The sequence below is a fragment of the Manis pentadactyla genome, chromosome 14 (genome assembly GCF_030020395.1).
Source record: "Manis pentadactyla isolate mManPen7 chromosome 14, mManPen7.hap1, whole genome shotgun sequence".
In the NCBI taxonomy this organism is placed as follows: Eukaryota; Metazoa; Chordata; class Mammalia; order Pholidota; family Manidae; genus Manis; species Manis pentadactyla.
The window spans coordinates 27,005,382-27,031,438 of record NC_080032.1 but is presented as its reverse complement, the minus strand read 5'-3'; the positions used below and the strand labels follow the sequence as shown (position 1 = coordinate 27,031,438).

The 26,057-nt window shown below is 51.7% G+C and overlaps 1 protein-coding gene across 3 annotated transcripts in view; it reads right to left on the bottom strand.

The window, feature by feature from the left end:
* Positions 1-1,007: 1,007 nt before the first annotated feature.
* Positions 1,008-26,057, bottom strand: part of TMEM132D (transmembrane protein 132D) — a 510,800-nt gene continuing 485,750 nt past the window's right edge. The window contains exons 7-10 of one of the 3 annotated variants that reach the window (XM_036921820.2): positions 11,787-11,992; positions 10,586-10,859; positions 8,395-8,586; positions 1,008-5,527 (exon numbers count right to left, since the gene is read on the bottom strand). In XM_036921820.2, the coding sequence (XP_036777715.2) occupies positions 4,346-5,527; positions 8,395-8,586; positions 10,586-10,859; positions 11,787-11,992 (1,854 nt within the window). In that variant the 3' untranslated portion in view covers positions 1,008-4,345. The remainder of the gene's footprint in view (positions 5,528-8,394; positions 8,587-10,585; positions 10,860-11,786; positions 11,993-26,057) is intronic. The other 2 variants (XM_036921819.2, XM_036921817.2) reach the window with 2 other exon arrangements.

Sequence of the window (26,057 nt, the reverse complement as noted above, 5' to 3'; positions counted from 1 at the left end):
TAAGATGAGATCTAACAGGGGTTGAGTGGCCCTGATCCAGGGACTGCTGTGCTTATCAGAGGAGGGAACATTTGGGCACACGTGTACAGGGAGAGGGCCGTGGGACAATAGAGGAGGGATTAGAGTGATGTGTCTGAGCCAGGGGACACCAAGGATGGTGGCACCCCACAGAAGCTGGGAGACCTCTGGAACAGAGCCTGCACAGGGGGCCACTCTGCCAACACTTTGATTTTGGATGCCAGGTGAGAGAAGTTCCTCTGTTTTAGGTCCCCTGGTATGTGGTAAGTTGTGGCAGCCCCCAGGAAAACGAGTATGCCTCCCAAACTATACGTGACCTGGGTACCTTTCATTCTGGTACTTTGGACCCACCGATCAGCATTGTTTCCCATCAGTTGGGGCCAGAGCAGGGCAGTATAGAGAACTTGAGAGGAAAGCCATTTTGGCCATGCAGGGGTTCCACACCTCCAAGCCAAGCATACATCTGGGCCTCTCTGGCCACAGCACCGCCTTCTTTGTAGCCCACCCCCATCCCTACCCCCTGCCCTTCCATCACCCTGGGTGTTAATCCAGGTCATTGATGACCTCAGGCTGGGGGACACAGGTGCCATGCTGGGGAGCATCCCTGGCTCCCCCTTCCTGCAGGGGGTCCCCTGGTGAGGAGCTAATGATGGCACCTTGGGAAGTAATTAGTTAAGATGAGGTCACACTGGAATAGGCGGCCCCCAATCCAATGGGCCTCGTGTCCTTATAAAAGTGGAAATTCTGGGCACAGACACACACACACCTTGGAAAACACCAAAGGATCAGGAAGGCAGAGATGGGGTGAGGTGTTTACCAGCCAAGGAACCCACAGTTCACCAGCAATCCCCCGGGAGCTGGAGAGAGACCTGGGCAGGTCCTCTTTCACAGCCCAGAAGGACCAGCCCCGCCCACACCCCTTCTGGGCCTGGCGGCCTGCACACTGGAAGACCGTTCATTTATGTGGTTCAAGCTGCCCAGTTGTTGGGATTTCGGTAGGCAGCCCAGCACCCTGATGCAGCTGGTGGGGCTGCATTGGTAGTCCACTTCCCTCTGGGGCACCGTGAGAAGCCATGGTCTCTGCTGGCAGGGGTGGTGACCCTGGGCAGGCAGCGAGCTCCCTGCCCCAGGGTACTGTGGTCAGAAACCATGCTGCAGGCTGGGTGCAAGAGAAACCAAGCAACAGCACTTTATTCACATGAAAGAGACACCGGTTGAGATATCCGTTGGTTAAGACTCGTCTCATTTCCTTTTCTGGGCACACAGGTCATGTTACGGGTTGTACGACAGTGCCATACTAAGTGGTGTTCTTTAGGCGACATTCTTAACTTCCTAGCAGACACACAGGCATATTCTCGCTTCCATAGAGCAACGTACTTTGCTCCTAACTGTCTAGAGAGCACTCAGTTCCCTTGGCCTACATTTGTTTTCCACACTTTTGAATGTAGACGTTACCGGGGAGAAAAAGTTCCCTACTAAGAAAAGTGGCGAGACCAAGGGCAACGGGGTCGGGAGGCCCTCTGGGTGTGCAGGGACCTCGCGTCAAGGCTGCAGGCAAGAGCAGCAAGACCAGGGTGTCTGATTAGGGCCAAGCTGGGTGGCATAAGCCCCCTTTTGCCAGTGTCTGAATTTTCGAGAGAAGACAGAAATCCAGATTTTCAGATGATATGGCCAAAGTGTTAAATGTTGACTCAATCTTTGTCTATCCTGTCATCTGTTGCAGCATCCTTTACACAAGTTATAACATCTGGACATTATTTTGTTTGTTTTCATCTCCTCCACCCCCACTAGAGGTAAGGTCCTTAGAGTAGACCTGGGCCGGTCTTGTTTACTGCTGTATCTCCAGCGCTTTCAGTAGCTCCTAACACATAGTGGGTGCTCAATAAACACCAGCTGAATAAGGGAGTGATCCATCCCTTGATACTGTTTGCATGAATGCAAGGATTCCATGCACTTTCTTTTCCTGTGGCATCGTCTTTGGGCTGCATTTGATTATTAGAGGAATCTAAAGTTCAGTGGTGTTGAATGGGAGTCACCACGGGCATGCCTTAGGAAGCTGACACCTGAATGCACATGTGAGATCCAGAGAGAGGACAGAGCAATTTTCCTGGCTCCCGTCCAACAGGAGGCTAGGAGATATGCTCGCCTGCCATGGTTCTCACTTACCACCATCAGTCAGCAGGCTTTTAGCAGAGAATTGCACATGTGATTTATTTGCAAATCCTTTCAGGTCCTGAAGGAGAGATACTTAGTACACAATGCACTTTGTCATCATGTGTCAACATTGCCTCAATGGAGAGAGCAGCATTACACCATGTAAGAGTGTAATTGGATTGTGCTGGGATCCTTAAGCTGCATTTTCATTTACCAAAAGCCACAGTGCTTGGAGAGTCATTTGCAATTGACACCAATCCCCTGAAGGGGGTCAGTGTGTAGAGAGACAAAGGACAGCCATAAAGCCACTGAATGCAAACTTTATATTTACAGTCGGTAAGTTTATAAATATATATTACATTCTTACCCTCGACAATCCATTCTGTACTAGGTGGATTTGAGAGTGGGCAGTGGCTGCCGGGTGAAATGGATCATCACGTGGTAAAAATGGCTAGAAAAATGAAGAGGCCACAGAGAGCAAAGGATTAGCATTGAAAACGGGTGATAGTTTAATCGCCAAGCAGACAAGGTAAGTAAACTTGGGGACAAGAGCAGGTGGCTTTTGGCTGCTGGAATCCCATCTTAGAGCAACGGATAGCCCCTCAGTAGAGGGCACGTGCCCGGTGGGCAGGGTCAGCCAGTGCGGTTTACACGCAGTGTAAGGAGGACTCAAATCTATGCAGAGAGAGAGACAGAGTGGGTGAGGGAGACAGGGGCAAAGAGAGGCAGAGGGAGCAGCGAAATGGGTTCAGAGAGACAAAGAAACTGGAGAAGAACCAAAGAGCAGGGAAAGGATGGGACACAGGGCCTCCGGGTGCTGCTTCTTCCTCCCCGTGGCCCCAGGGTGGCGCCACTCTGAGCCCGGGAGCAGGAGCGGGCTGGGATTGGAGCCCTCCCCGCCCCTCACCTCCATTCCAGTGATCTTTGCATCTCTGGGATTTTAGAGACACTTAAAAGAGTCATTCTGGTGTCAGGCAACGTGAAACTTTCTGGGACTGACTTGGGACCCAAACGCTGACACAGCCACCCTTTCTCTCTGCACCTCTCTGAAGGGGGAGCCTTCCACTCTGCCGGCTTCCTACCTGGCACACCTCTGAGTGTGCCCAGGGGCCGGCCCTCCTCACCCCATGCCCTCCCTGCAGACAACCACATTTGTCTCTGCAGCCCTGGGCCAGAGCCCTGATGTGGCTGTCCACAGATGTCCCAAAACAGTCCTCTTGTCATCCCAGGATGTCACTGGCTGTTAGACTCATTGTGAGGCCTCCTGCCCCTCAAAGACCAGCCTGTCCGAAGGACATGCAGTGGGGCTTCTCTGCAGATGCCAGATCACGTGGAGAAGGAAAGACCCAGGAGTGAGACCCACGGCTCACAGGGGCCCAAGGCCCTTCAGAGGGCAGGGACATGGTAGAGGGGCACACATGACAACATAGTAAACTTGCCAGAATGAGCCAGTTCTTGAAACCTGACTGCATGCCATGCCCATACTCTGAGTTGGCAAATAACAGTGTGCTCTGCATGGCGCAGAGGCCTTTGTTCGTTTGTTCCTGGCATCCAACTCCAAAGGTATCTGTGGCCTAGTGCCACTCCTCTTTCAGGCTGCAATGGCCCTGGGCTGTTCACACCTGGGCCTGCGGCGACCCCTTCTTGGGCAGTAATAACACGCACAGGAGCCTCCTCAGGCTGAGGTAGCACCACTCTGCCAACATCACGCTCGCAGTCGGGCGCTGCTCTGATTCCAGGACACACTTTCTCCCACCAATCCACGAGTGCTCGGTCTGAGCCCCTCCCTTCTCTGCCCTCATCTGCAGTATTGAATGTTGGGACCATGTGGGCTTTATCCAAATTGCTTTGATTGAAGAGAGAGGTGGAGAGAGAGGATTGTCTTTTCCTTAAAATTCTCCAAGGCTAGGGATTCAGAACTCATTTTCTTCCAAGTTCTAGAAACCGTGCCATGCACGATGGACCTCTGAACATGGACCAAGCCATTGTATGCCAGCACGGGGGCATCGATTCTGACGGGGCCTCCCTGGCCGGGCCAGGGTCATTTTTGGGGACTCTGTTGATAGCATCATCCTTATCCTGTCCTGTCATTCCTCCACCAGGGACACCATTGCCACACGTCCCCAAATTAAAGGCCGAAAGGTGAGTGAGAGCCAGTGTCTTGGTGTCTGGCTTACACATCTTCATGGAGCCTTTCCATGTAGCTGTACAGCTCTTGGCATTCGCCACGGTCCGGGGTCTGGCATGCCCAGTGCATGGCACCCTCATGACTTGCTGCTGCTGAGTTCCCTGTGGGGAACCCCTCGTCCACGGAGATGGTGGTGAAGGTGGTAAATTTCACCCTTTTCCTCTTTGAGGTAGGGGATGTGGGGGGCTCACCTTTCTGATCTTTCCCATCAGCGACAGAGGGTCCTGAAGATTTGAACAGCTGCCCATTGATGTCCTTTTGGGAGTCTGTGCTGAGGAGGTACTTACTCTCCTCTAAGTCCACATGCCTGTCGATGGCGGTGATCTGCTCTTCTTGGGAGGATGCAAAGTTAATGTGATTCTCCAGCAGCTCTGTCTGGTGGCTCAACCCAACCCAGTCGTGGGAGTGACTCATGCCTTCCTGTTCTTCTAAGGGAACCTGTTTGTGCCTGTACTTCAAGGCAAAGGTCACACAGTTTATCAGGAAGACCAAAATGGCCAGGCAGAAGACGCCCAACAGGGCGTACATCCCAATCTCCAAGTCACTCAGCCCTTTGGATGCCTGGGTGAGGTCATCCTCATCCATTTCATCACTGCTTCTGGGCAGGTCCCCCTGGGCTGGGAAAGTAGAGAGGTCAAGGGGGATGGTCTGCGAGTGGCTGTGCTCATCTGAAAGGCTTTCCTGGCTGTTCTTCTGGAAGGTTGACCTCTCAGTCGTGAAGCCTCTTCCTTCCATGAATCCCATGGAGGAGCTGCCGTAGTACTGCCCCTCTTGAGTCCCCCATTCTGGCAAGGGTTTTTTGGGTCCTCTGTCACCAACATTATTTTCTAGGTGGACTCTGGCCCTGGTGTGCCTGCTGTCACTGGTGTTGGAGTTAGCATCGTTTTGGCCAAACTTAACTTTGATGTTAGCTGTCCCCATGGCTAGCACACTCTTCCGCTTAGATTTCTGGCAAGATTCACTGATAACCATTTCAACCTTCACCAGAGCGCCCTGCCCTTCAGTTTCAGCAGTGATTACAGGCCACTTGAATTTGGGGTCTTGGCGGATGGAGACCACCTTCTCGTCCAGGGATGTGGCCATCAAGGAGAAATCTTCCCCATCGTAAACATCTAAGGGTGTGATGGAGCCGTCGCTGAACTGCACCCAGCAGCTGATGGCTGCCTCCTGGGGAATAAAATAAGTTAATCAGAATGGGCCCCAAAGCTCGCTGAACACCAGGCCTCAGTAAAATAGACTCTGTGAGGAGAGAATAATACAAGAACAAAGGACAACCTTTTAAGCAGTGGAGCAATAGCAGATAGGAGATATCAAGGTATGAAAGAAAATTCATTGTTATAAAGACGGAATATCAACAAAGCAACACTGAAATGACAATGAGCAGGATGAGGAATAAACACTCCTTAGAAAGATTTCCCTCTTTTTTCCTGAGGTGTTGAGAGATGGCTTCTTTAGGTGGTACAAGATCTACTTCTGCATAGTAATAAATTGCACGTCAAAGGGTATTACTGGTTAGTGGGATCATTTACACGTGTATGCATTTAAGTGAAAAATATTTAAGCTGCTCAAAGACCAAGTCTCCATTCATTACTCACAACACAGATGAACGCCCCTAAGCTAGACAGAGATACTCTGGAGGCGTGGGTCGCCTGGGCCCCGCCTCCTCAGGGTCCTCAGGAATAGGTTTGTACCAGCGTGTGGACAGTCTTGGCTTGGAGACAAGGAGTTAAGCCAGCCAGAGGGAGAGAGAGAGAGGCACTCTATATGGAGATGCCTTGCCCACACTTGACCGGTTAAGGGAAATTCGGGGACCACAGAGTGGCCAGGGCTAAGGTGTACACACATCTCCATCTCCCGCCTTTTTACTTCATCGCTTTAGATCAACTTCCCTTGGGACTAGTTTGACCTGGGAGATCTTCATAGAGGAGAAACCTCCAGCTTAATGCGAGCCTCTCATTCTTGTGAAGATGCCACTGTGCTGTACAGAGAACAGCAGCCCCGTCGCTTCCTTCTTAATCCTGCCCCTTGGAGAAGCCCGCCCCACCCCACGCCCAGAAAGATGGACAGCCTATGAGGCACACGGCCCTGTGCACCTGGCTACCACAGGTTGGAACAGGGGACAGCAGCTGTCGGAGCCATTAATCTAGCCGCTCTGAGCTCGTGGGTACCACGCTGGCAGTCAAGTCTGATATAAGATAGGACTGAAGCCCTTGGCTGTGGGGAGATGTTGGCGGTCACATAAAATTGGGGGATGAAGCCCCACTTTGGAGCAAACACGATGGGTCAGGGGTCACCAAAAGGGCAGGCATTTATCTACAGGAAGAGAAAAGTAAACTAGCCCAGCAGGAAGTTGCAGGGGAGGGAATATGGGCATGCGGGAGGCCATCGAGACTCCAGTGTCTCCATGTTCCAAGAGCTGGGCTTGCTGGGGTCCTGGATCCTGGTCATAAGTCTGGTAATTTAAGCATGCTTGCGTGGGTTTCTCTTTCTTGCAACCAAGGAGCCTCCGACCATGGCAGAATTTTACGCTGTTAGTGTTTAGCCATTGGAAATAAGAAGGAAGGCTCCTCAGATGTGACTGGTGGCCTCTGCAGCTCCTTCAGCTCAGCCAGTAAGTACCTGTGTTGTTGGACATTGGCTGGGACTAGCTGCTACGTGGGGAACATGCTTAGATTCAGGGCTAAAGCCCCAGGACGTGATGCTGATTTACCAGGTTCTTGCGATCTGCCGTGATGTCAGAGTGGGAAACTCCAGTGCACGCTGGATTTCTTGAAACTGGAATGTTGGAGCAAGCCGCACGCAGGAGCCGAGGGCCATCCAGACCCGGCAGGTGGCAGAGCATGGGGCAGCACGCGAGCTCCGTGTGTGGGGAACAGATCAGCTCCTTGGTCTTTTCTGTCACCTCCTGGACTCCTAACTGGTGGTCACATGACTTTATTACCCCCCACACACCCCCACCCCCATGAAGACAGTAGGGAACCTCAGCTTATTTCTCACCTGCTGTCTGTAACTTGCATCCTGCCTGGCATCCTGCCCTGAGAAAAAGGAGGCTTGTCCTCAGCAAGAATCTTATCTATCATTGAGATCACCCGCTTTCAAGGTTCTCTGATCCAAACCCCTGCACATGAAGACCACAGAGAAGGAGTGAGGTTTCAGCCATTACCTGACGGGAGCACTGAGTGACAGGTGCTGCTATGAGAGTGGGAGGCTGTGCATTTGCACCCCCCAACACATATACACACACACTACATGCACACATACATATACACACATGCAGGCATACGTATGCACACATGACACACACACATGTATACACAGCATACACACACTACTAGCCCACTCTGATCTCACATAAAGAGGAAGGAGGGGATGACCGCCATCACCACCACAGGCTCTTTGTTTCTGCTCTGCATGCGACAATCCACAATGTGGAATCCTCCCCCATCTCCCTCCCACATCCCAGACCTGTCACCCGTTTTCCTTGTAGGGATTTGGCAGCAGGCTGTGGATACCCCCTTGGCTTCTGCCCTCACCCTCAACCCCACCCTACTGCCTGGTGAAGGGCAGTCGTGTCCAGGCCAGGGCCATGGGGCTTGGTGAAGTGTGTGAGAGCACAGGTGATTATCTGAGCACACCTGGCCTTGTGATCAAGGGGGTGGGGCCTCATCCTCTGTCTCCTGGTGGCCTTGAATCCTTCACTGGCCTGTAATCCTGCTGGGCCCCCTCACCTGCTTCTCAAGACTTTTTCCAGACTGAGAAAACCTATGACGTGATCACGCTTCTCTGAGGGACTCCCCTCTCCCCATTCGCGACTCCTCCAGGACAGGTTACCTAATCTAACGTGTGACCTTGCCTCACCGCAGGACCTTCCCTGGCATGTGACCCTGCTGAGCAGGACTGTACCCTCTGAGCGCCCTCACCCAGTCTGTGACTGGACCTCACTGAGTGACCCACTCCGTGTGCAGCCCAACCCCACTGTGTGAGCCACCTGGTGCGCCACTCCGCCCTCCAGTGTCCCAAGCCCTCCTGCATACCTGTTTGGGCCTTTGCAGAAGTTCTTGAGCTACCGCGGTGGCAAAGATGGCTCTGTTGCTTCCTGGGCTGAGCTGCAAGGAGAGTGACAGCCCTGTCACCAGCTGGACTCCAAGGTCTGTGATTGTAACCTTCTCGTCCAGCACAGTGACGGTCTTTTCGGCCAAGATGGCATCTGACAGAGGTGACAGGACCTGAAAGGCAGAACCAACATGGCAAGGAAAAGCTGTGGTCCTAGAAACTCCTCGCTGGCATGAATGATGCTCCATTCAGGGAGTGGAGATGCAAAGGGGCCTGTGGGGAGCAAAAGCAGGTCTTCCCTGTTGATGTCTTCTTCCAAAAGCCATGTGTTGCTTGTGAAAATATAATGTATGTTTTAGGTAACAGTGAGATGGTGTCAAGGAAGGATGGGCCCCCTCCTGCCACACAAACTCTACTGCCCACCAGGCACCACCCTCAGTCCTTGAGAGAGGCATTATCGTTGCCACACCTGGAGTGCTAACTTTTCTTCTGCACCATGAATTGTCTCTACTACTTGTTGTGTATTCTATTTAAAACTATCTGTTTTCCTTAAATAATTAAATTCCATAGCATCAAAGCAAAGCGGTCTTGATATGTTACTATGTGTTTACATATTTCTCTCTTGCACACACGGTAGCCTACGTATGACAGGTCCATGTACCACCTCCAGCATCCTGCATGTCACAGGAGCTCATGTGCCATCCTCTGGGAAACACTGAGCAGTGATGCCTGGGGACATGCTGGGATATCAGCCTGCATCCTCTGGCAGAGTGGTGAGTCTCTATTCCCGAGGCCAACTCCCCAGCTCTCCTCTGGACACTTGTGAGGCCTGGGAGATGTACTTTCTGTTCAATTTTGACCCCAAAGAGGAAGTCCTACTTGTGAAGAACATTTGGGGGACTTCCTCTTTGCACTTAAATTACCATTTGGAGAGAGCAGTTAATACCGGTCTTGCTTCCAGTCTCCAGGCATCATCAGTCCAGTGTGTGGATTAATTGCAGGAATTTAATCTTTGAATTAAACCTTTCAACTGAAAGTCAATTGTGGAGGTTAAGTTCTTGTCTCTAGGGCAGATATGTTAATAATGTTTTAAAATGGAATTAATAGCCCTCTTTATAAAAACAGAGGATTTCACTGTAAAAAGACAGACTTGTAGCTTTTCTGGAAAAGTCGCAACATCTGGCCATACTGGATGTGGGTACTCTTGGGTACGAGTAGCAGTCTCCCCTTTGTCATACCCCTCACCACTCTCTAGCATCTCCCTGACACTTAGGGCCCAAGTCAGTCAATGTCTTGCAGCTCACGGCCAGCCTGCTTTCCCTGCTGAGGTTCCCTTCACAGCTTTGAGAGATCATCTGGGCATGTGCCCCCTGGGTCATGGTTCAAACCCATTTATTTTCCCCCTTGAATGAAATGATTTCTTTTAAATATCAGCCCATTTTCTGAATGGACACCTTTTAATCTTCCACAGCCCCATAACAGCTCCACTGATAAACCTTCCTCATGCACAGCTGTGTTAGAAGCCTGACCAACTGGCTCGTGGGGTGGCCACCTGTCCTATACATGGGGCAGCTACTGAGGGACAGTGCTCGCCCTCAGACAGGAGGTGCACGGCCAGGCCCAAGGACCCAGTGTCCCGTGGAAGTGTGTGAGCACCGCGCTGCAGAGTGCCCTCCTCCCGGCCTTCCCTGCAGGAGCGCCCACAAAACCAGTGAGTCCTCACGGCTTGGCTCCTTTCCTTGGGGCACTTCTAAGAGGTACACGTTTTCATCGCATCTGAGGCTGGGACTCGGTAGAGGCAGCACGTGGTGGGAGGAAGCCTTCACGTGGCAGTGGTCGGGGGGTAGCCTAGTGAGAGGCCATTCGCCACGCCCGTGATTCCACTGAGGTCAGCTCTCCCGACAGCTGTTTTCCCAAGATGGTACCAACCACTAGAGACAAACAGCATACTGGGGTTTCCAGCCTGACCCAACCAGACAGGCCAGTCCAGCGTTTCTCAAATGCAAGTATGTAGGAGGAATTTCAAGGTCCTTGTCACATCATGACACCACTTAGGCTATTCGCTCTACTTACTCTAGAACTAGGTATTGTCCTAAGCAATGACAAAGAGCTGGATTCTCCCCCGGGCGGAGAGGAGGAGGGCCCAGCATCCTTGCCCAGGGGCTCTCTTACCTGAATGGTGGTCATGCCAAGCTCCTGGCCGCTCAGGACTTGCCCGCCTTGCAGCTTGGCGATCCGGGGCTCCTCCACCTGCATGAAGTCATTGACCAGCTCCGTGATGTCCACCTGCCAGTCTGAGCCCAGCAGGTGGGCCAGGTGCCCCCCAGGGTCAGCTGCCTCGGCCACAAACTGTGTCAGGACCCGCACCATGGCGTGCTGGTACTGCAGGGTGCAGCCTCTGCCCCGCCTGTCCTCATCCTCCTCCTCCTCGCTGTCCCGGGCTGGCCTGTCAGAGGGTCAGTTCAGTTTAGCAGATACCGAGTTGATGGGCCAATGGACAGGGGACTACAAAGGCAAGTGGGCCCCGAGCCCAGCCTGATGTGGGCTCAGCCAGAGCTGGGAGGTGACTGGCAGGACATGCCAGCTGACGGGTCAGAAGGGATGGGTGTGGCAGAAACAGCTCGGCTGTGTGCCCTTGACCCCACCTCTTGGCATCCACTTGGTGGGTCATCCCCTCCCCTTGAGTGTGGGCTGGCTCTAGTAACTTTCTTCCAATGAAAGGTTGCAGCTACAGCAAAAGTTATGGGGTGTCCCTGCCAAGAGTGGGCTTTAGAAGACTGTGGCTTATCTTGCTTGCTGTGCATGGTGGAGACTTATCACTCTATCAGACGCCGACAGAGTAATGCACAAGACACGCTTCGGACTTCATCCCCCCAGAGCACCACAGTCTCAGAGCTTCTGCATGGGGATGTGGAGACGCTGCCCAGGTCAGGCGGCATCTGCCGGCTTGTGCCTCCCCAGAATCAATTCCCCCTTCCTCTGATATTGATCCATTGGTCCAGGCAGACTGACCTCTGCCGGGGAACTGTAGCTGAAGCCCAGCCTGCCGGTCAGTGAGCCTGTCTCCTCGGCTACAGGGATTTGATCAGGTATGGGCACATGACCCAAGTGAGGATAAGGCCTCACTCCAGGATTTTGCATTATTGGAGCAGAGAGGGTATATTTTCTGCGGAGTTGCAGAGAGAGAGTGGAGGAAACACTGACAGAAGCCAACGCCAGCACAAAGCTAATGGGAGCCGAGAGGTGGAGAGACTCAGCCCGTAGGCAGCCATGGGCATCCCTGGGTCCAGCCCAGCCTGGAACAGGCCTCCCCGTGGATGCCCTGTGAGCCCAAGCACGTCGGACTGGTGGGTGAGGTTGGACTAACACCCACCTCTTATTGGAGACGATGGGCACTCTCCAGCCCTTGACCTGGTTGAGCTCAGTGTCTGAGACCTCGATCTGCAGCGGCAGCCAGGGCACCCACACCGTCATCTCTAGAGCTCGGCTCAGGTGCTGGTAGGTGAAGTTCACCGCCACATTCACCCTGCCCTTCATCTCCTTCCCATTGACAAACACGTAGTCGCACCTGTCAGACACCTGGGAAGAGGGGAGAGGGCGGGGGTGCCTGAGTTTTATCATATCCCAGGGCCAAGGACAGCAGAGGAAGCGGGGGAGGCAAGGGGGTGCCCCCCGGGTCGCCCTTTGGGGAGCAGGCCCTGGCCGGACATGGGATTCTGCTTCCCCATATAGCACACGCCATAACAGCAGGTGCTGTGGGCACCCATCCCTCCCGGGGTCTTCACTGGTTAGGGGCACTCAACCCCTGGCGTGGCAGGTGCCGACACACTACACCTTCGCCAGGAGGCTGCCCGTAGGTGGCTGGGATGGCACCAAGTTACCTGGGCGCTCCCTACCACCCTCCCCACCTCTTCACCTGATGACTCCCTTGTCTGCTTCCACCAGTGACAACCCGTGGGCACAGCTCACTACCAGAGCTCCTCTTGGGCCAGGCTGGGGCCAGATGGGAAACTGTTCTTGCTCAGCTTGTCCTTTCTGCATCCTTCCTGCTGTGCGCATTTCTCTGAGAACGTCCTCGGTAAACCACATGCACACGGCCCCACGTCCATGGCGGGGCGGTTCTAAGACACCTTCTTCATGGTCCTCTGGAGAATCTCAGTGGCATTTCTTCCCACCTGCCCACCAGTAACTGCCAGATACTCCATCTCCTATTGGTTTATCTCCGCCTACATGTCCTATGCTGTTCCACCCCCTCACTCTGCTTCCTGGAATCTCCCAGATACCCCACCTGACCTCAAGTCCAATTCAGGTTCTGCTTTCCAGAGACTCCAAACATGCTAATCCAGGCCCGTGTTGGCTCATGTCATCCCCAGGACAATCCCAAGACCTGGGACACCCATCAGTCCAGGTTCTGGGTGAGGAAACCTGAGTCATATCGCTTGCCTGTGGTCATTCCTGAAGAAGGAGCAGAACCACGATTCACCCGGGAGTCTGGCCCGGAGTCCATGCCTTCCACCACCGCTCCTCTCTGCCAGGCTTGAGGGAACCCGGAGCAATGAAAGGACCTGGTCCCCTTACCTCTGTCCCCCAGCTCTCCAGGGAGCTCGGTCTCACCCTAAACAAGGATTTGGTAGGTCTGGGATAGTGTGGTCAGCTGAGTGATGGCCTCCCAAAGATATCAAGCCCCAATCCCTAGAACCTGTGCATGTTACGTTATTTGGTAAAAGGACTTTGCAGATGTGACTAACTGAAGGATTTGAGAGGGGACAATTATCCTAGATTATCCAGGAGGGCCCATATGTAACGCCCATATGTCCTTTGAAGAGAGGAGCAGAGATATTTGACAACCGCAGAGGGAGGCTGTGTACCTCCGACGCAGGATGCCCTGCTGCTGGCTTGGAAGGCCAGGGATGCACCTGGAGAGGCTGCAGGAGGCAGGGAAATGAGTTCCCCCAACAGCCGTGGAGTGCGCCCTGCCCACACCTGGGGTCAGCCTAGGGAAACCGGTTTCGGATCTCTGGCCTCCAGAGCTGTGAGACTAGAGGTTTGTGTTTTAGCCACCAGCTGTGTGGTCATCTGTTTCAGCAGCCCAGGGAGACAGACAGACAGGGGAGGGGACCGGAGCAGAGGCCTCCTCACTCCAGGGCTCATGGTTCAGCTTGGGGGAACAAGAAGGGGCACCTCCAATTACCGAGCACTTTCTGCAGGTGGGGCCAGCAGCCCATGTCACCTGCAAGGTCTCAGTCACTACACACAACTCAGGAGGCAGGGGCTGTCACTGTCCTATTTCATAGATAGTCCACTGGGGGCTGCGACAGTACATGTCTTACAGTTGAAATCAGGTGGAGAGAGAGAGATAGAGGGAGAGACAGAGACAGAGAGGGAGACAAGAGAGGGAGACAGGGAGGGAGGCAGGGAAAGGAAGGATCAGGCTGTCTGGTTGTCTCGCTGTCCACCCCCTTGCCCAACGAGGCCTTCTAAGGGGAGGAGATGGGTCCACCATGGCCAGCGTGCCCCCTGCAGGTGAGAGGTGGCTGTCTGGGTGTCTAGGTGCAGCTGGGGATGCAAAGCTAAGCATGTGGGCTTTGTTTTGTCTTTTAAAAGCTCAGGGTTTATTCCTTGAGGTGACAGGATAGGACAAGTGGGAGCTGGGCCCTGGCCAGAGGACATGGGGTCCTTCCAAGGGGCAGCAGGATGAGCACCTGCACAGGTAAGGGCCGGTGGCCTCTGCCCAGGACTTGGGCCATGACTCTGGGGCCCCAGGCCGGTGCTGAGTTAGAGGGGTATGTGTGTGTGCAGGCACATGTGAGAAATGCTTATGCAAGCAACAGAAACAAAAAATATGCTTGACTGGAGGGTGTGTAAATGTTTACTCCCTTAATTCTCTGGTTTTCAGTGCACAGTCATCTCGTGTAAATGCATGGACAGAGTCTGTAGAGCTGTTCGCCCACAATGTCCGGGTCTTTGGGCCCACAGGAGGACTGTCCTCTGGCTACTCAATGGGCAGGGATGTGTGTGAGCAGGAGTGACAGGTGTCGCCTCCTTGCAGGAACACTCAGTTCCAATAAGGGACCTTCTAGAGATACCACCTTCCAGAGATCCCCGTGCCTCTGACCAGTACCCCGTGGTGTTGGGAGATGGCAGCTACCCCAACAGCCTGGGCTCCTGAGTGTGTGTGACAAGGAGAGCCCCCTTCAAAGCTGCAAGGGGCAGGGGGCATGGGGGCCAAGAACATCTTTCTTTTTTTTTTTTTTCAACATTAAAAACATTTATTCTATTATTTGTTCATTTATAGGCCAAAAGGTTACTCTCAATATTTTCATTTGCTCTTCTGTGATTACTAGACAGTCATAAGTGTTCCAGAAATTCAGAATAATTCCTTTGTATCTTTTTTTTTTTGGAGAGGGCATCTCTCATATTTATTGATCAAATGGTTGTTAACAACAATAAAATTCTGTATAGGGGAGTCAATGCTCAATGCACAGTCATCAATCAACCCCAAGCCTAATTCTCAACAGTCTCCAATCTTCTGAAGCATAACAAACAAGTTCTTACATGGTGAACAAGGTCTTACATAGTGAATAAGTTCTTACATGGTGAACAGTGCAAGGGCAGTCATATCACAGAAACTTTCGGTTTTGATCACGCATCATGAACTACAAACAATCAAGTCAGATATGATTATTCGTTTGATTTTTATACTTGATTTATATGTGAATCCCACATTTCTCCCTTATTATTATTATTATTATTTTTTAAAATAAATTGCTGAAGTGGTAGGTAGATGCAAGATAAAGGTAGAAAACATAATTTAGTGCTGTAAGAGGGCAAATGTAGATGATCAGGTGTGTGCCTGTAGACTAAGTATTAATCCGAGCTAGACAAGGGCAACAAAACATCCACGGATGCAGAAGATTCCTTTCAAAACAGGGGGGGTGAGGTTCTAAGCCTCACCTCTGTTGATCCCCAATTTCTCACCTGATGGCCCCCCTGTGACTGTGCCTGTCTTAGGTTGTTCCTCCCTTGAGGAATCTTACCCATCTCTGGCTAACCAGTCATCTTCCGGGGCCATACAGGGAAATGTAAAGTTGGTAAGTGAGAGAGAACAATATTCTTTGAAAAGGTTAGCTTTTTACTTCTTTGCAGATTTATGCCCTGTGGCTTCTATGCCCAGCATTTGTCTTGAGGTATCTTTAGCACTTGGAGGAATTATGATACTTGGTAATTTTCGATATGAGGCACTAATTCTACTAAAGGGTTGTAATTAGGAAGGAAGAAGAAAAGCTATAGAAGTAGCAGATGGAAGAAAACATGGGAAGATTGATTATTTCTCTGACATATCTTCTTGTAGAGTAACATAAGCATGTATAGGTTTTAAACTACCAATTAAATTGTGCACATACATTAACATAATAGGAATACAGTTACACAACCAAAGCAGACCTACAATTACCAGCCATCTCCAGTGAAACCAAGAAAACCAGTTAGGTACCCTAGGCATTTGTGAAAAGTTATCAATGATATGATGGATATTGTCTAACTGAATTTGAATAGTTTGAGAAAAATCAGATAAAAGAAGATCTTTCTTGGTTTAAGTCACTGGTATTTCAGATTATTTGTTACTCATTTTATCTGAGCCCATTCTCACTGCTGCAGAGTGCAGGGATGTGTCCTGATTACTGTGTTAATGAAGACAGAATGCACCAAACCCACAGATTCAGTAGGGAGGGGCTGGGTGAATAAAATATGTGAAGGCAAAAAAGGTCATGAGGAGGTGGCTAGGAAGATTCCAGTTCTTATCAACCCAAAATGAGGCAAGAATGTAATGGGGGTCTGCAGTGCGGTCTCTGTCATAGACAGGCCACACTCATCTACCTGATGCCCAACCTCTGGGGCCCCACCTCCTAATGTGAATGACTTCCTAATGACTGAGACAGTATGCAAACGAAGTAAATAAAAATCAGGGAGGGGTGACCCGTAGCCTTGCAGGCTTCACCTGGGAGGAGGGTGTAGGGGAAGCTGGAGCCGAACTTCAGTAGAATATAAAGCTTGACGTCTCACGGGGAGATGATGGTGGTGAATAAAGGGGTCTTACTGAGCCTGTGTGCTTGGGGCTTTAGGACATGACAGTTGCCTGGGGACCGATGCTTGGGTCACACGGCTCTGTGGTACCAAAGGGGCCCTGCCCCCGGCCTGAGCAGGGTCAGAGATCTCTCTTTTGGGGTAGGGCTTATGGCTCAACCTGGGAGCTTCTGGATGTGTGCTGTTGCCCAGCTAGCAATCCCATCCCTTGTTACTTCCAAATACAAGGTCAAGCCTACTGAGGAAGCAGAATGGGGTGGGGAAAGGCGGGGTTCCCTGGTAGAGGAATTAAGTTGAGGATGTTGGATTGCTGGGAAGACCACATATGCAGTGTCCCTATGAGAGGAGGCAGGGGGAGGACTGACATGGGCAGAGGAGGGGTGGGCCCGGATGATAGGAAGGCACGGGGAACCAGGCCCCTGTGAGCCCAGGAAGTGCAAGGCACAGATCCTGCCCCGGCACCACACAGGGACAGAGCGAAAGCATCTGTGGTTTGAGACCCTGGGCCCTGGCTAGGGAGTCACAGCAGCCACAGGGGCCTGCCGCCTCCCGCTCCCCTGGTCTGGCTCTGTCCCTCCCCTCCAGACCTCTCATCCCTGGGGTCCCTCACTAAGCCTCGTGCCCGTGATGCCCATTTAGGCACCGCCCCAGGGAGGTGGACCCAGGACTGGGTCCACCTTCAGCTAGGGAGATGCCAGCTTTTCCCCGGGGCAGACACGGCCAGACAGACCAGCTGAGATTCAGTCCGGCAAGAGCCAGATGGGGTGGCACTTGCCTGGCTGGTCCTCTACCCCCTGTGCCCCTGGCGCCACATTTGGGTGATGGCCACCTCCACCCACCCGGCAGATGAAGCGGGGACAGGTGGTGGTCTAGGTGAGCTGTTGACCCACTCAGCCTTCCTACCACCCCTCCCACGAGGAAGGGTCCACAGAAACCCCTGACCCACTTTCGGATCCGTTTCCAGCCAGCACACGGTCCAGGAGGGCCCAGCTGATACTTTGGTGCGCACAATCACGCACTTCTGTTAATTTAATTTCCCTCTCTTATGTTTTAATGCTGTATGAACTTAAATCTTATTTAAATATCACAAACGTTCGTGGTGAAATTGAAGTTCTGCTATTTTTCTTTTTCCAGTTTTTTTCAAAAGCTAGAGCCAAGGACATTGAAATTCTGTCCCCCTCCCCCTGCACCTTAATTTGGCACAAATAGACAGCCTACAGGAACAGTCACATCCGGTTCTGAAGCTAGGCATTACCTCTTCGAGATTAGTCCATCCTGGACAAAACTGACGCCATGAATAGTGGTAACAAGAGAAGCGGTGGCTGATATTTATCGAGTGTCTGCTATACGCAGGACATGGTGCTGACACCTAATACCTTCTTCCACTTAATTCTCAGAATAAGCCTCTTAGGTAGGTACTGTTACCCCATATTCCAGATGAGAAACTGAGGCAGTGCCCTGCAGCCATGAGGGATGTGTCTCACTGGGCAAATTAATTGGGAGAGAACTTTACCTGGTTCATCACACCAGGCTTAGTTACTGGGAGACAACTTTCCCTACAATAGACTGTTGAAGCAAAATAAACACTTTTCTGCCAGGAGACAAGCAAGTTTTAATAACCACACTGGAGGAGGAAGGGCCCAGGGGGAAGGGAGCCGGGCAGTGCCATAGCGCCTGAGGCTGGTGTGCAGGTCCACATGCCCAGGGAGCAGGCCCTGTCACGGGCTGGACCGTATGGCCCCAGCTCCCTACGTTGAAGCGCTGCCCCCAGTATGTCAGAGACTCTGGGGTGCTCATGCATAGAAAGGCTATGTGACCACACAGCGTCTGCCTGCCGAGGACAGCGCCTCAGGAGAATAGGCCCTGCCGGCGCCTGGACCTTGGATGCCAACCTCCAGAACTGTCACAAAATAAACGTCCGCTGCTTAAGCCACCCAGTCTTTGGCATCTTGTTGCAGTGGCCTGAACAAACAGCCCTTGATCCAATCTCTGGAGATGGTTTTCCTATGTCAGGAAGAAATGGCCAGTGGAGGGAGACAGGGAGCTCGGGGGAGAGCGGCCCAAGGCGGATTCCTGAGCCAGATGCAAGCTAGCATCGGAACTCCTGTTACCTGGTGCCTTCCCAAGGTTACACGCAGAGACTTGCTCCATCCTGACGGCAAGCCACAAGGTAAGAACTGTCATGATACCATCATACAGGCGAGAACACTGAGGCACAGCTCGATTAGGCCACTCATTCAAGTTGGCTCGGCCAGAAAGAGCTGGACCTGGGATTCGAATCCAACCCATTTGGTTCCACAGAACATTCCCCTCTTATTCCTCACAGACACTGAGATCAAAGGTTTACTGGGAAGTAATATCTGGGAGGAAAAGGGACACAGGGCGGGTGCAGGGAGCTGATGCATCAGCCACAGACCTGACGCCATTTCTTCCGGCTCATCCGACTGGCTCTGTAACCAGGACTGGGTGCCCCAGAAAGGAGCCCTGCTTTGGGGAAAATGGCCAGACCCTGTGCCAGCCTTAGCCATCCGCTGGGGCTGCCCCGTGCAGAGCCGGACCCAGCTCACAACTGAGGGGCCCCGAGGAGCTCACATCTGGAGGAGCAGATGACCCTTCTGGAAGGGCCACCCTCACGTGCCTTCCACATCAGCACAGTGGGGCTCTTATTTATGACCCTGTGTGGGGACATTCTGCTATCTTTGGAATCATCTATATCAGATTGCTTATTTTGCCTTCTAAAACCCTAAATTTAAGCTCCCAGGAAACTGTCATTTTAAAATCAAAGCACAACAGTTGCACAGTCCTGCATTCCCCACATGCGGTCTTTCCCTGGGTCAGAAAGATCTCTTTTCTTTTGTTCTCAGAATGATGATTATGTGATCAGTGTGCTGTGAGATCACGGTTATCCCCTGACTGTCCACATCCAGGGTGACTTGGCAAGAGTCATGCCTGTGGAGAGACTCACGCGTCTCTTTCTGGGGCAGATGGAGGAACACCTTTACCATTAATCACACTCATATATGTGCACATACACGCACACACAGACACACAAAAATATAAAAAGGGAAGATCAGAAACCTCAAAAAAAACTCTTTATGCACCATCTTCTGCCAGCTGTTGAATTCTGTCCACCTCCTCGCTAAGCCTTCACTTAACAAACTTTCCAGCCCTTGGAAATGAAAATCACGGCCCACTGCTGGAAACTACTGTGTGGCTCTCTCTTTTCTTCTGGATCACAATCCATTCTTGACAGTGACGTGCAGATGAAGTTGATGCATGCTTCCTTTTTGGCCCAAATGTCCATTTTCTATTTCTGGTCCTTGGATATCATGCCCTGCAGAACCGAGGCATGGTCCTGGAAAGACAGAACCTGCGTCCCCCAGCTTTGAGTCATCACAGAAAAAAGAGTGCAGTGGCCAGGAGGCCATGGCCACTGGATCCTGTTCTGAGAAGTGGGATGCAGGATAGGTGCCTATCAGCACATATGGGAAATAAATGCATGGCAGTCATTAGCATCCCCTGAGTGCAAATGACCTGCGCTTTCTGCTCTGCGACCCTACAGGGCACATGTCAGACTTGCCAGCTATGCCCTTTTAGGCTCCGCCAAGGGAGAACAGGAAGGTGACTTCCAGGCTGGTGGAGGATGGGCTGGCTCCTTCTGTTTTCTTCCCAGGACCTTGTCTCCTGCTCTCCCTGGGCTGAGAATTGTTTGAGCATCACCACGGCTCCTGCTTGAAGCAGAGCTCATCCAGGCCACAGTCCCCACCACCAGCAGAACCTCCTCAAAACAAGAGCCTGCCGGTCCTGCCCTCTCCTCAGCATTCTGGGTCTGCTGCCCAAGGGTCCTCCTTTCAGGGTCAGAGGGACCAGGGCCAGCTGAGCAGCAACCTGCCTCTGGGGTCTCCCAGCCCCATCGGCATCTTCTCTGTCTTAATCGATCCAATCTCATCCTTGTTTCTTCCACTCTGGGTGGTGGCTGCTTTGGGAACAGTGCCCCACAGCCCCACCCAGGTCCCCTTCCCCCTTCTGGTGAGCTAGTTAAAGCTTTCTGTCCACTTGACAATTCTTTATAGTAAATCCTCTTGGTTCAAATGACAGAGTCAATTCTGTCCCTTGACTGCACCCTCAGTAATCTGACAGAAGTGGGGGGCACTGTCTTGCCAGTGCATGGGACGCCCAGGCCCTACCTGAGCATCTTCCAGGCCGGGGGTTAGTGCTGAGCCTCACCAGCACAGACCCCATTTCCATTTCTCACTCCTGTTCCATTCCTGACCCTGCCCACCTCCTTGGAGGTGGTGTGGCTTGCAACTTGCTTCGGCCCTGGCCATGGGAGAAGTGACATGGTCGGAAGCACTGGAGAGCCAGTGTGCTTTTTCATGACCTTTTCTCCTGCCTCGAGCCCCAAGGTGCAGGTGCCCCCAGATGCCACGCCATCGCTCCCTGGTGATGCCTGCCCTGACAGTGCCCTGCTGCTGGCGTTCCGGGCTGTTTGTTACCCAGGCATCACCAGCCCGCCCTGACTGATGGTGCAGAGGCAGGAACTTACCCACCACAGTCCCAGGGCCTAGACCAGTGCCTGGAGGATAGTAGGTGCACGATCAACACCAGCTGATGGAATGGATCCAAGCAACAGTCACTTTGCAAGAGGTCCCAATGGCAACCACAGGATGACACCTGATCTCCTCCATCTGGGATTCTCAACCTTATTGGACAAAACACCCCCACAGTTCAACAGATATTTTATGACTCCCTGTAAAGTCTCGACATGGAGTTCACAGATAATATAACCTACCCATAAGATAACTTTCCTAAGATTTTCCTGGGTGGGGATTAACCCTCCATAAAGTTACAGACAAATAAACACAACATAATGTACTCCTTTGATTTATCCTGAGTTTACATGCCTTAGAGCTTCAATATCCTCTGTGTTAAGCTACAGGGCAGATAATGGCAGCTTTCCCCTGGTTTGGTGAGACGTTTTTTGTAGTGTGGGAATGGCCTGGACATTGCGGGATGTGTAGTGCCTCTGACTGCTGCTCACTCAGCCCCGCACTCCCGAATCCTGGACAACGAAAATGATGCCCACAGACTGGCTAACACCCCAAAGCAGCTAGGCCCCTATTGTGATCCTCAGCTCTGGACTGGGTATTTTATCCTGCGACCACACCCAGACACCACACGCAACTGTAGTGTGCCCACGTCTATCTCTCTGGCCCCAGTGCCCACCGGGAGGGGTGGGTGGACACAAGTGGAAGAGAACCGTCTGCTCTTGGGCTGTGGGCAGCTGAGTGAACAGCACTGTGCATTCACCAGGTCCTGGGGGTGTGCTGGCTGAGCACCCCATGTGCCTTGTTTGGCTGGCCAGAAAGGAAAGAAGAAACTTCTGGGAGCTGCAGGGACCAGACACATCTCTTCCACATGGGCAAGAATGAGCCTTTCTGGGAATGGGCTCTTCTCTCAGTCTGTCTCTGTGGATGTCATCAGCAAACAGCAGCACAAAGTGTCCCATCTGCATCAATATGCTCCTCTGCTCTGTTCCACCCCAGCAACACCCTCAGTCACAGGGAGTGGCCTTGTCAGCTCCTGAGCCAGTGGATACTGCTGGTAGAGGATGCCTGAGACTTGATCCAGGTCACCACTCCAAGTTCTTCTTCAGAAAGTCATAGGCATTCTCTCTCCAGGCTGAGGCATCATGTGAATGGCTCCCTTCCCCCAGAGTCCTGCAGTGCACAACCTGCTCAACTATACATGGTGATCCTGGAAGAGAGTTCTTTATAACATTGGAAAACAGCATTAAGTCAACACATCACTGGTCCTTCTGCCAAATTTTGCAGTATGGCCCCTTCTTGCTCAATTTCTTTCTTGCAATAAGGCCCCATGCCAAATGTGCTGTGTAGGATGCGCCCCCTTAGCAATCACTGTGGCTGCAAAGCATAGGGTATTCTGGGGCATCCGAGACCTTTCCTGGTAGGTATTTACTGGCACAAGGACCTGCCTGCCCTTACCCTTGAGACTGCCTGCAGATCTGCCCAGTTTACTTCCTACAAGGAATCCTCTGCACAGCAAGGGATGGGAAGGCTTCTTAGTTTTCCAGATGCTGCAGCAGTTTCAGACTTCCAGGGGAAGAATTCCCGCTGACATCCCAAAGAGGTAACACTGCAGAGGGATTCAGAGGAAGGGCTCAGACCCAACTCCGCAGTCTGGGAACAGGAATAGCCAGGACTCACCTCACAGAGGTGTAGAATTAAATGACATGCAGGTACTTACAGCAGGTCCTGGACATCATAAACAGAATACATTTTGGTAAAATTATGAAAACTCTTACTAATACAAAGTCTACAAGCATCTGGCAGCTTTTCTGTGTTCACCCATAAGGGAGGCAGTGACTTCTTAAGTCTGAATTCTGGCCTAAACCTGTGCTGTCGCTGCAGGGATGCATGTCCTCGTGCTGGGTCCTTGTGTACTCTTTCTCTTAAGCAAGCACCCACGCCCCCCGAGGGTCACTCCTGCTCCCCAACCTGCTCTGTGGGCCCAAACTGGCGCCTGTGAGCCGGGCTCCTCCCCTCGCACGTCGCACACGGAGGACATGGTCCTGACGCGTGAGTCCCCACTAACCACATACTGTGCAAGATAAGAACCTAAGCCTGCCTGCCACTTCTATTTTAAATCATGTGGACGTAGTGCCAAATAAGAATGAGATATAAACAACACAGGTGACTGGGGTCCTCTGCAGACTTAATCTAGTGGGCTGGACAGTGTCCCCAAATTCCTATCTAGCGGGGAAGCTTAGCATGTGACCTCATTTGGAAGTTAGAGTCTTTGCTGATTCAATCGGTTGGATGAGGTGGAGCTGGATCCGGGCGGACCCCGAATCCAATGACAGTGTCCTTATAGGAGATGAGACCCGGGGAGAGGCCATGTGCTGACAGAGACGGCAACTGGGGGTGCGGGCCCCAGCTAGAGCTGGAGGAGGCAGGAAGGACCCTCCCCTGGAGCCTTTGTAGGGAGTGTAGCCCTGCCTACCCCTGATTTGGGGCTTCAGGTCTCCAGGATTGAGGGAATCGAATGTCGGCTATGGAAGGTGATCTGCTTTGTGGTGATATTACAGCAGCCCCAGAAATGAGCACACCTGCACAGGGAGACTCTTCAATGGGGCCAGAGAATCTGCACCTGGCCAGCCTCCTGTACACTGACAGTTAGAGCCCCTGAGGAGAGGTGGTCCAGCCTTGGGCCGTTCACTGCCCCTCACCTCCCTTACCTCCGAGGGACAGACCTGCATGAGCAACTCCCTCAAAGGGAAGATGGCCCATCACATCTGAAAGGCTCCAGTTACAGTTCGTCTTCTAAGGTGGGTGAGAACTGGTTATGGGAGCTGCCCTCCCTCTCAGTCCTGCAACCAAAGCTAGCTTTCCCAGGGCTCAGAGCTGAGGATTCTCTGCTAACATCCCCCAGTGCGGGGCAGTGATCCTGTCTAATGCTAACCCTAACTCTATCAGCCTTAGGATATGTGTGAGGAGGTGGCATCTTCCCCTCCCTGTGCTGTTAGCACCAGATTGGAGGGTGTTACCAGTGGGGAGGGGGCCTGAGTGTTCAGGGATGCCCCCTGGCACCTCTCCTTGGTGGTGGCAGCAGGTTGGGTGGCAGCGTCATGGCCAAGAATGTCGCCTGCTTCTCTGACCCTCCCTCCCTTCTTTTCTCCTCCTTTGACTGTTTTTTTAATTTTTTAAAATTTTGGTATCATTAATGTACAATCACATGGGCAACATTGTGGTTACTAGATTCACCCAGTTATCAAGTCCCCACCACATACCCCATTACAGTCACTGTCCATCAGTGTAGTAAGATGCTGTAGAGTCACACATTATGTGTGGTAATCGTAATGCCCTCTATTCCCCTTCTCCCTCCCTTCCCACCCAACCCCCTTGGTCCTTTTCCCTTTGGTAACTGTTAGTTCATTCTTGAGTTCTGTGAGTCTGCTGCTGTTTTGTTCCTTCAGTGTTTGCTGTGTTCTTATGTTCCACAGATGAGTGAAATCATTTGATACTCTTCTTTCTCTGCCTGGCTTATTTCACTGAGCATAATACCCTCTAGCTCCATCCATGTTGTTGCAGATGATAGGATTTATTTTCTTCTTATGGCTGAATAATATTCCATTGTGTATATGTACCACATCTTCTTTATCCATTCATCTACTGATGGACACTTAGGTTGCTTCCATTTCTTGGCTATTGTAAATAGTGCAGCGATAAACATAGGGGTGCATCTGTCTTTTTCAAACTGGGCTGCTGCATTCTTAGGGAAAATTCCTAGGAGTGGGATTCCTGGGTCAAATGGTATTTCCCTTTTTAGTTTTTTGAGGAACCTCCATACTGCTTTCCACAGTGGTTGAACTAGTTCACCTCCCTTTACTATTTTAAAAATCTTTTGGTGAACTTATTTTCTGTTTAACTCATTTAAGTGGACATATGATCAGTGTTCAGCTCAGGGACATTTCACAAAGTGAAATGGAATATTATTCAGGGCCTAAAAGAAATGAGCTGTCCAGCCACAAAGAGATGGAGGAAACTTAAGTGCACATTTCTGAGTGAAAGAAGCCACGTGAAGAGGTGACGTCAGTATGAGACCAACTCCATGACCTCCTGGCAAAGGCAAAACTATGGAGACAGCAGAGAGAGCAGAAAAAAGATCAGGGATTAGAAGGGAGTGGGGGAGGGATCAGCAGGCAGAGCACAGAGATTTTTAGGGCCGTGGAACTACTGTGTGACACCACATGGACGCGTCATTACACATTGGTGAAAATCCGTGGAGTGCCCAGCACCAAAGGAGAACCTTAATGGAAACCATGGGCCTTAGTTAATAATAAAGTATCGATATAGGTTCAAAAGGATCCCTGATGTTTACATGGTATTTGCAGTGTTCCAGGCACTATGTGCTTTCCATTTTTAATTTACTCTTCATCACAACCCAACGAGGCAAGTATTATCATCGTGACTGTTTCATGAGGGCAGCCACCGAGGCACGGACACAGGGCCCCGGCCAGCTGGCACGGCCCCAGGCATGCTGCCTGTGGGGCTGCGCTTTTAGGGACCCCTTACGCTGCCCCCAGTCCTCTCCCCAGAGAGCCCCAGAGCTCCGAGATGACAGCTGCTTCTCAGGCTCTACTGCGATGAACAGAAGTACTTACATCAGTGAGTACCTGCCGTTTTTGAGTCATTTTTAAAAATTCAAAAGCTTTGTCACATGTTATGAGTTTCCTGTTGACCTTTCAAATGTGAATATCTCATTGGGATTTTCTTCTCAATTTTTTGGGGGAGGGAGGCGTAAAAATGGAAGCTGTTGCTGCTTCATAGTTTACAGCAAAAAGCATGTGTGGTGAGATGTAAATCCCACCCACTGCTGGCCCTCTGCAAGTCACCAAGGCCACCAATCTCCCGTGCAGCCTTCCAGAGAGGGTCTGTGCATGTGCAAACATTTCAGTATATATTTCCTCATCTAAAAAAAAAAAAAAAAGACTGTCAGCATTTTATGTTATGTGCTTTTTCCGTAAAACTATAGCTTACAG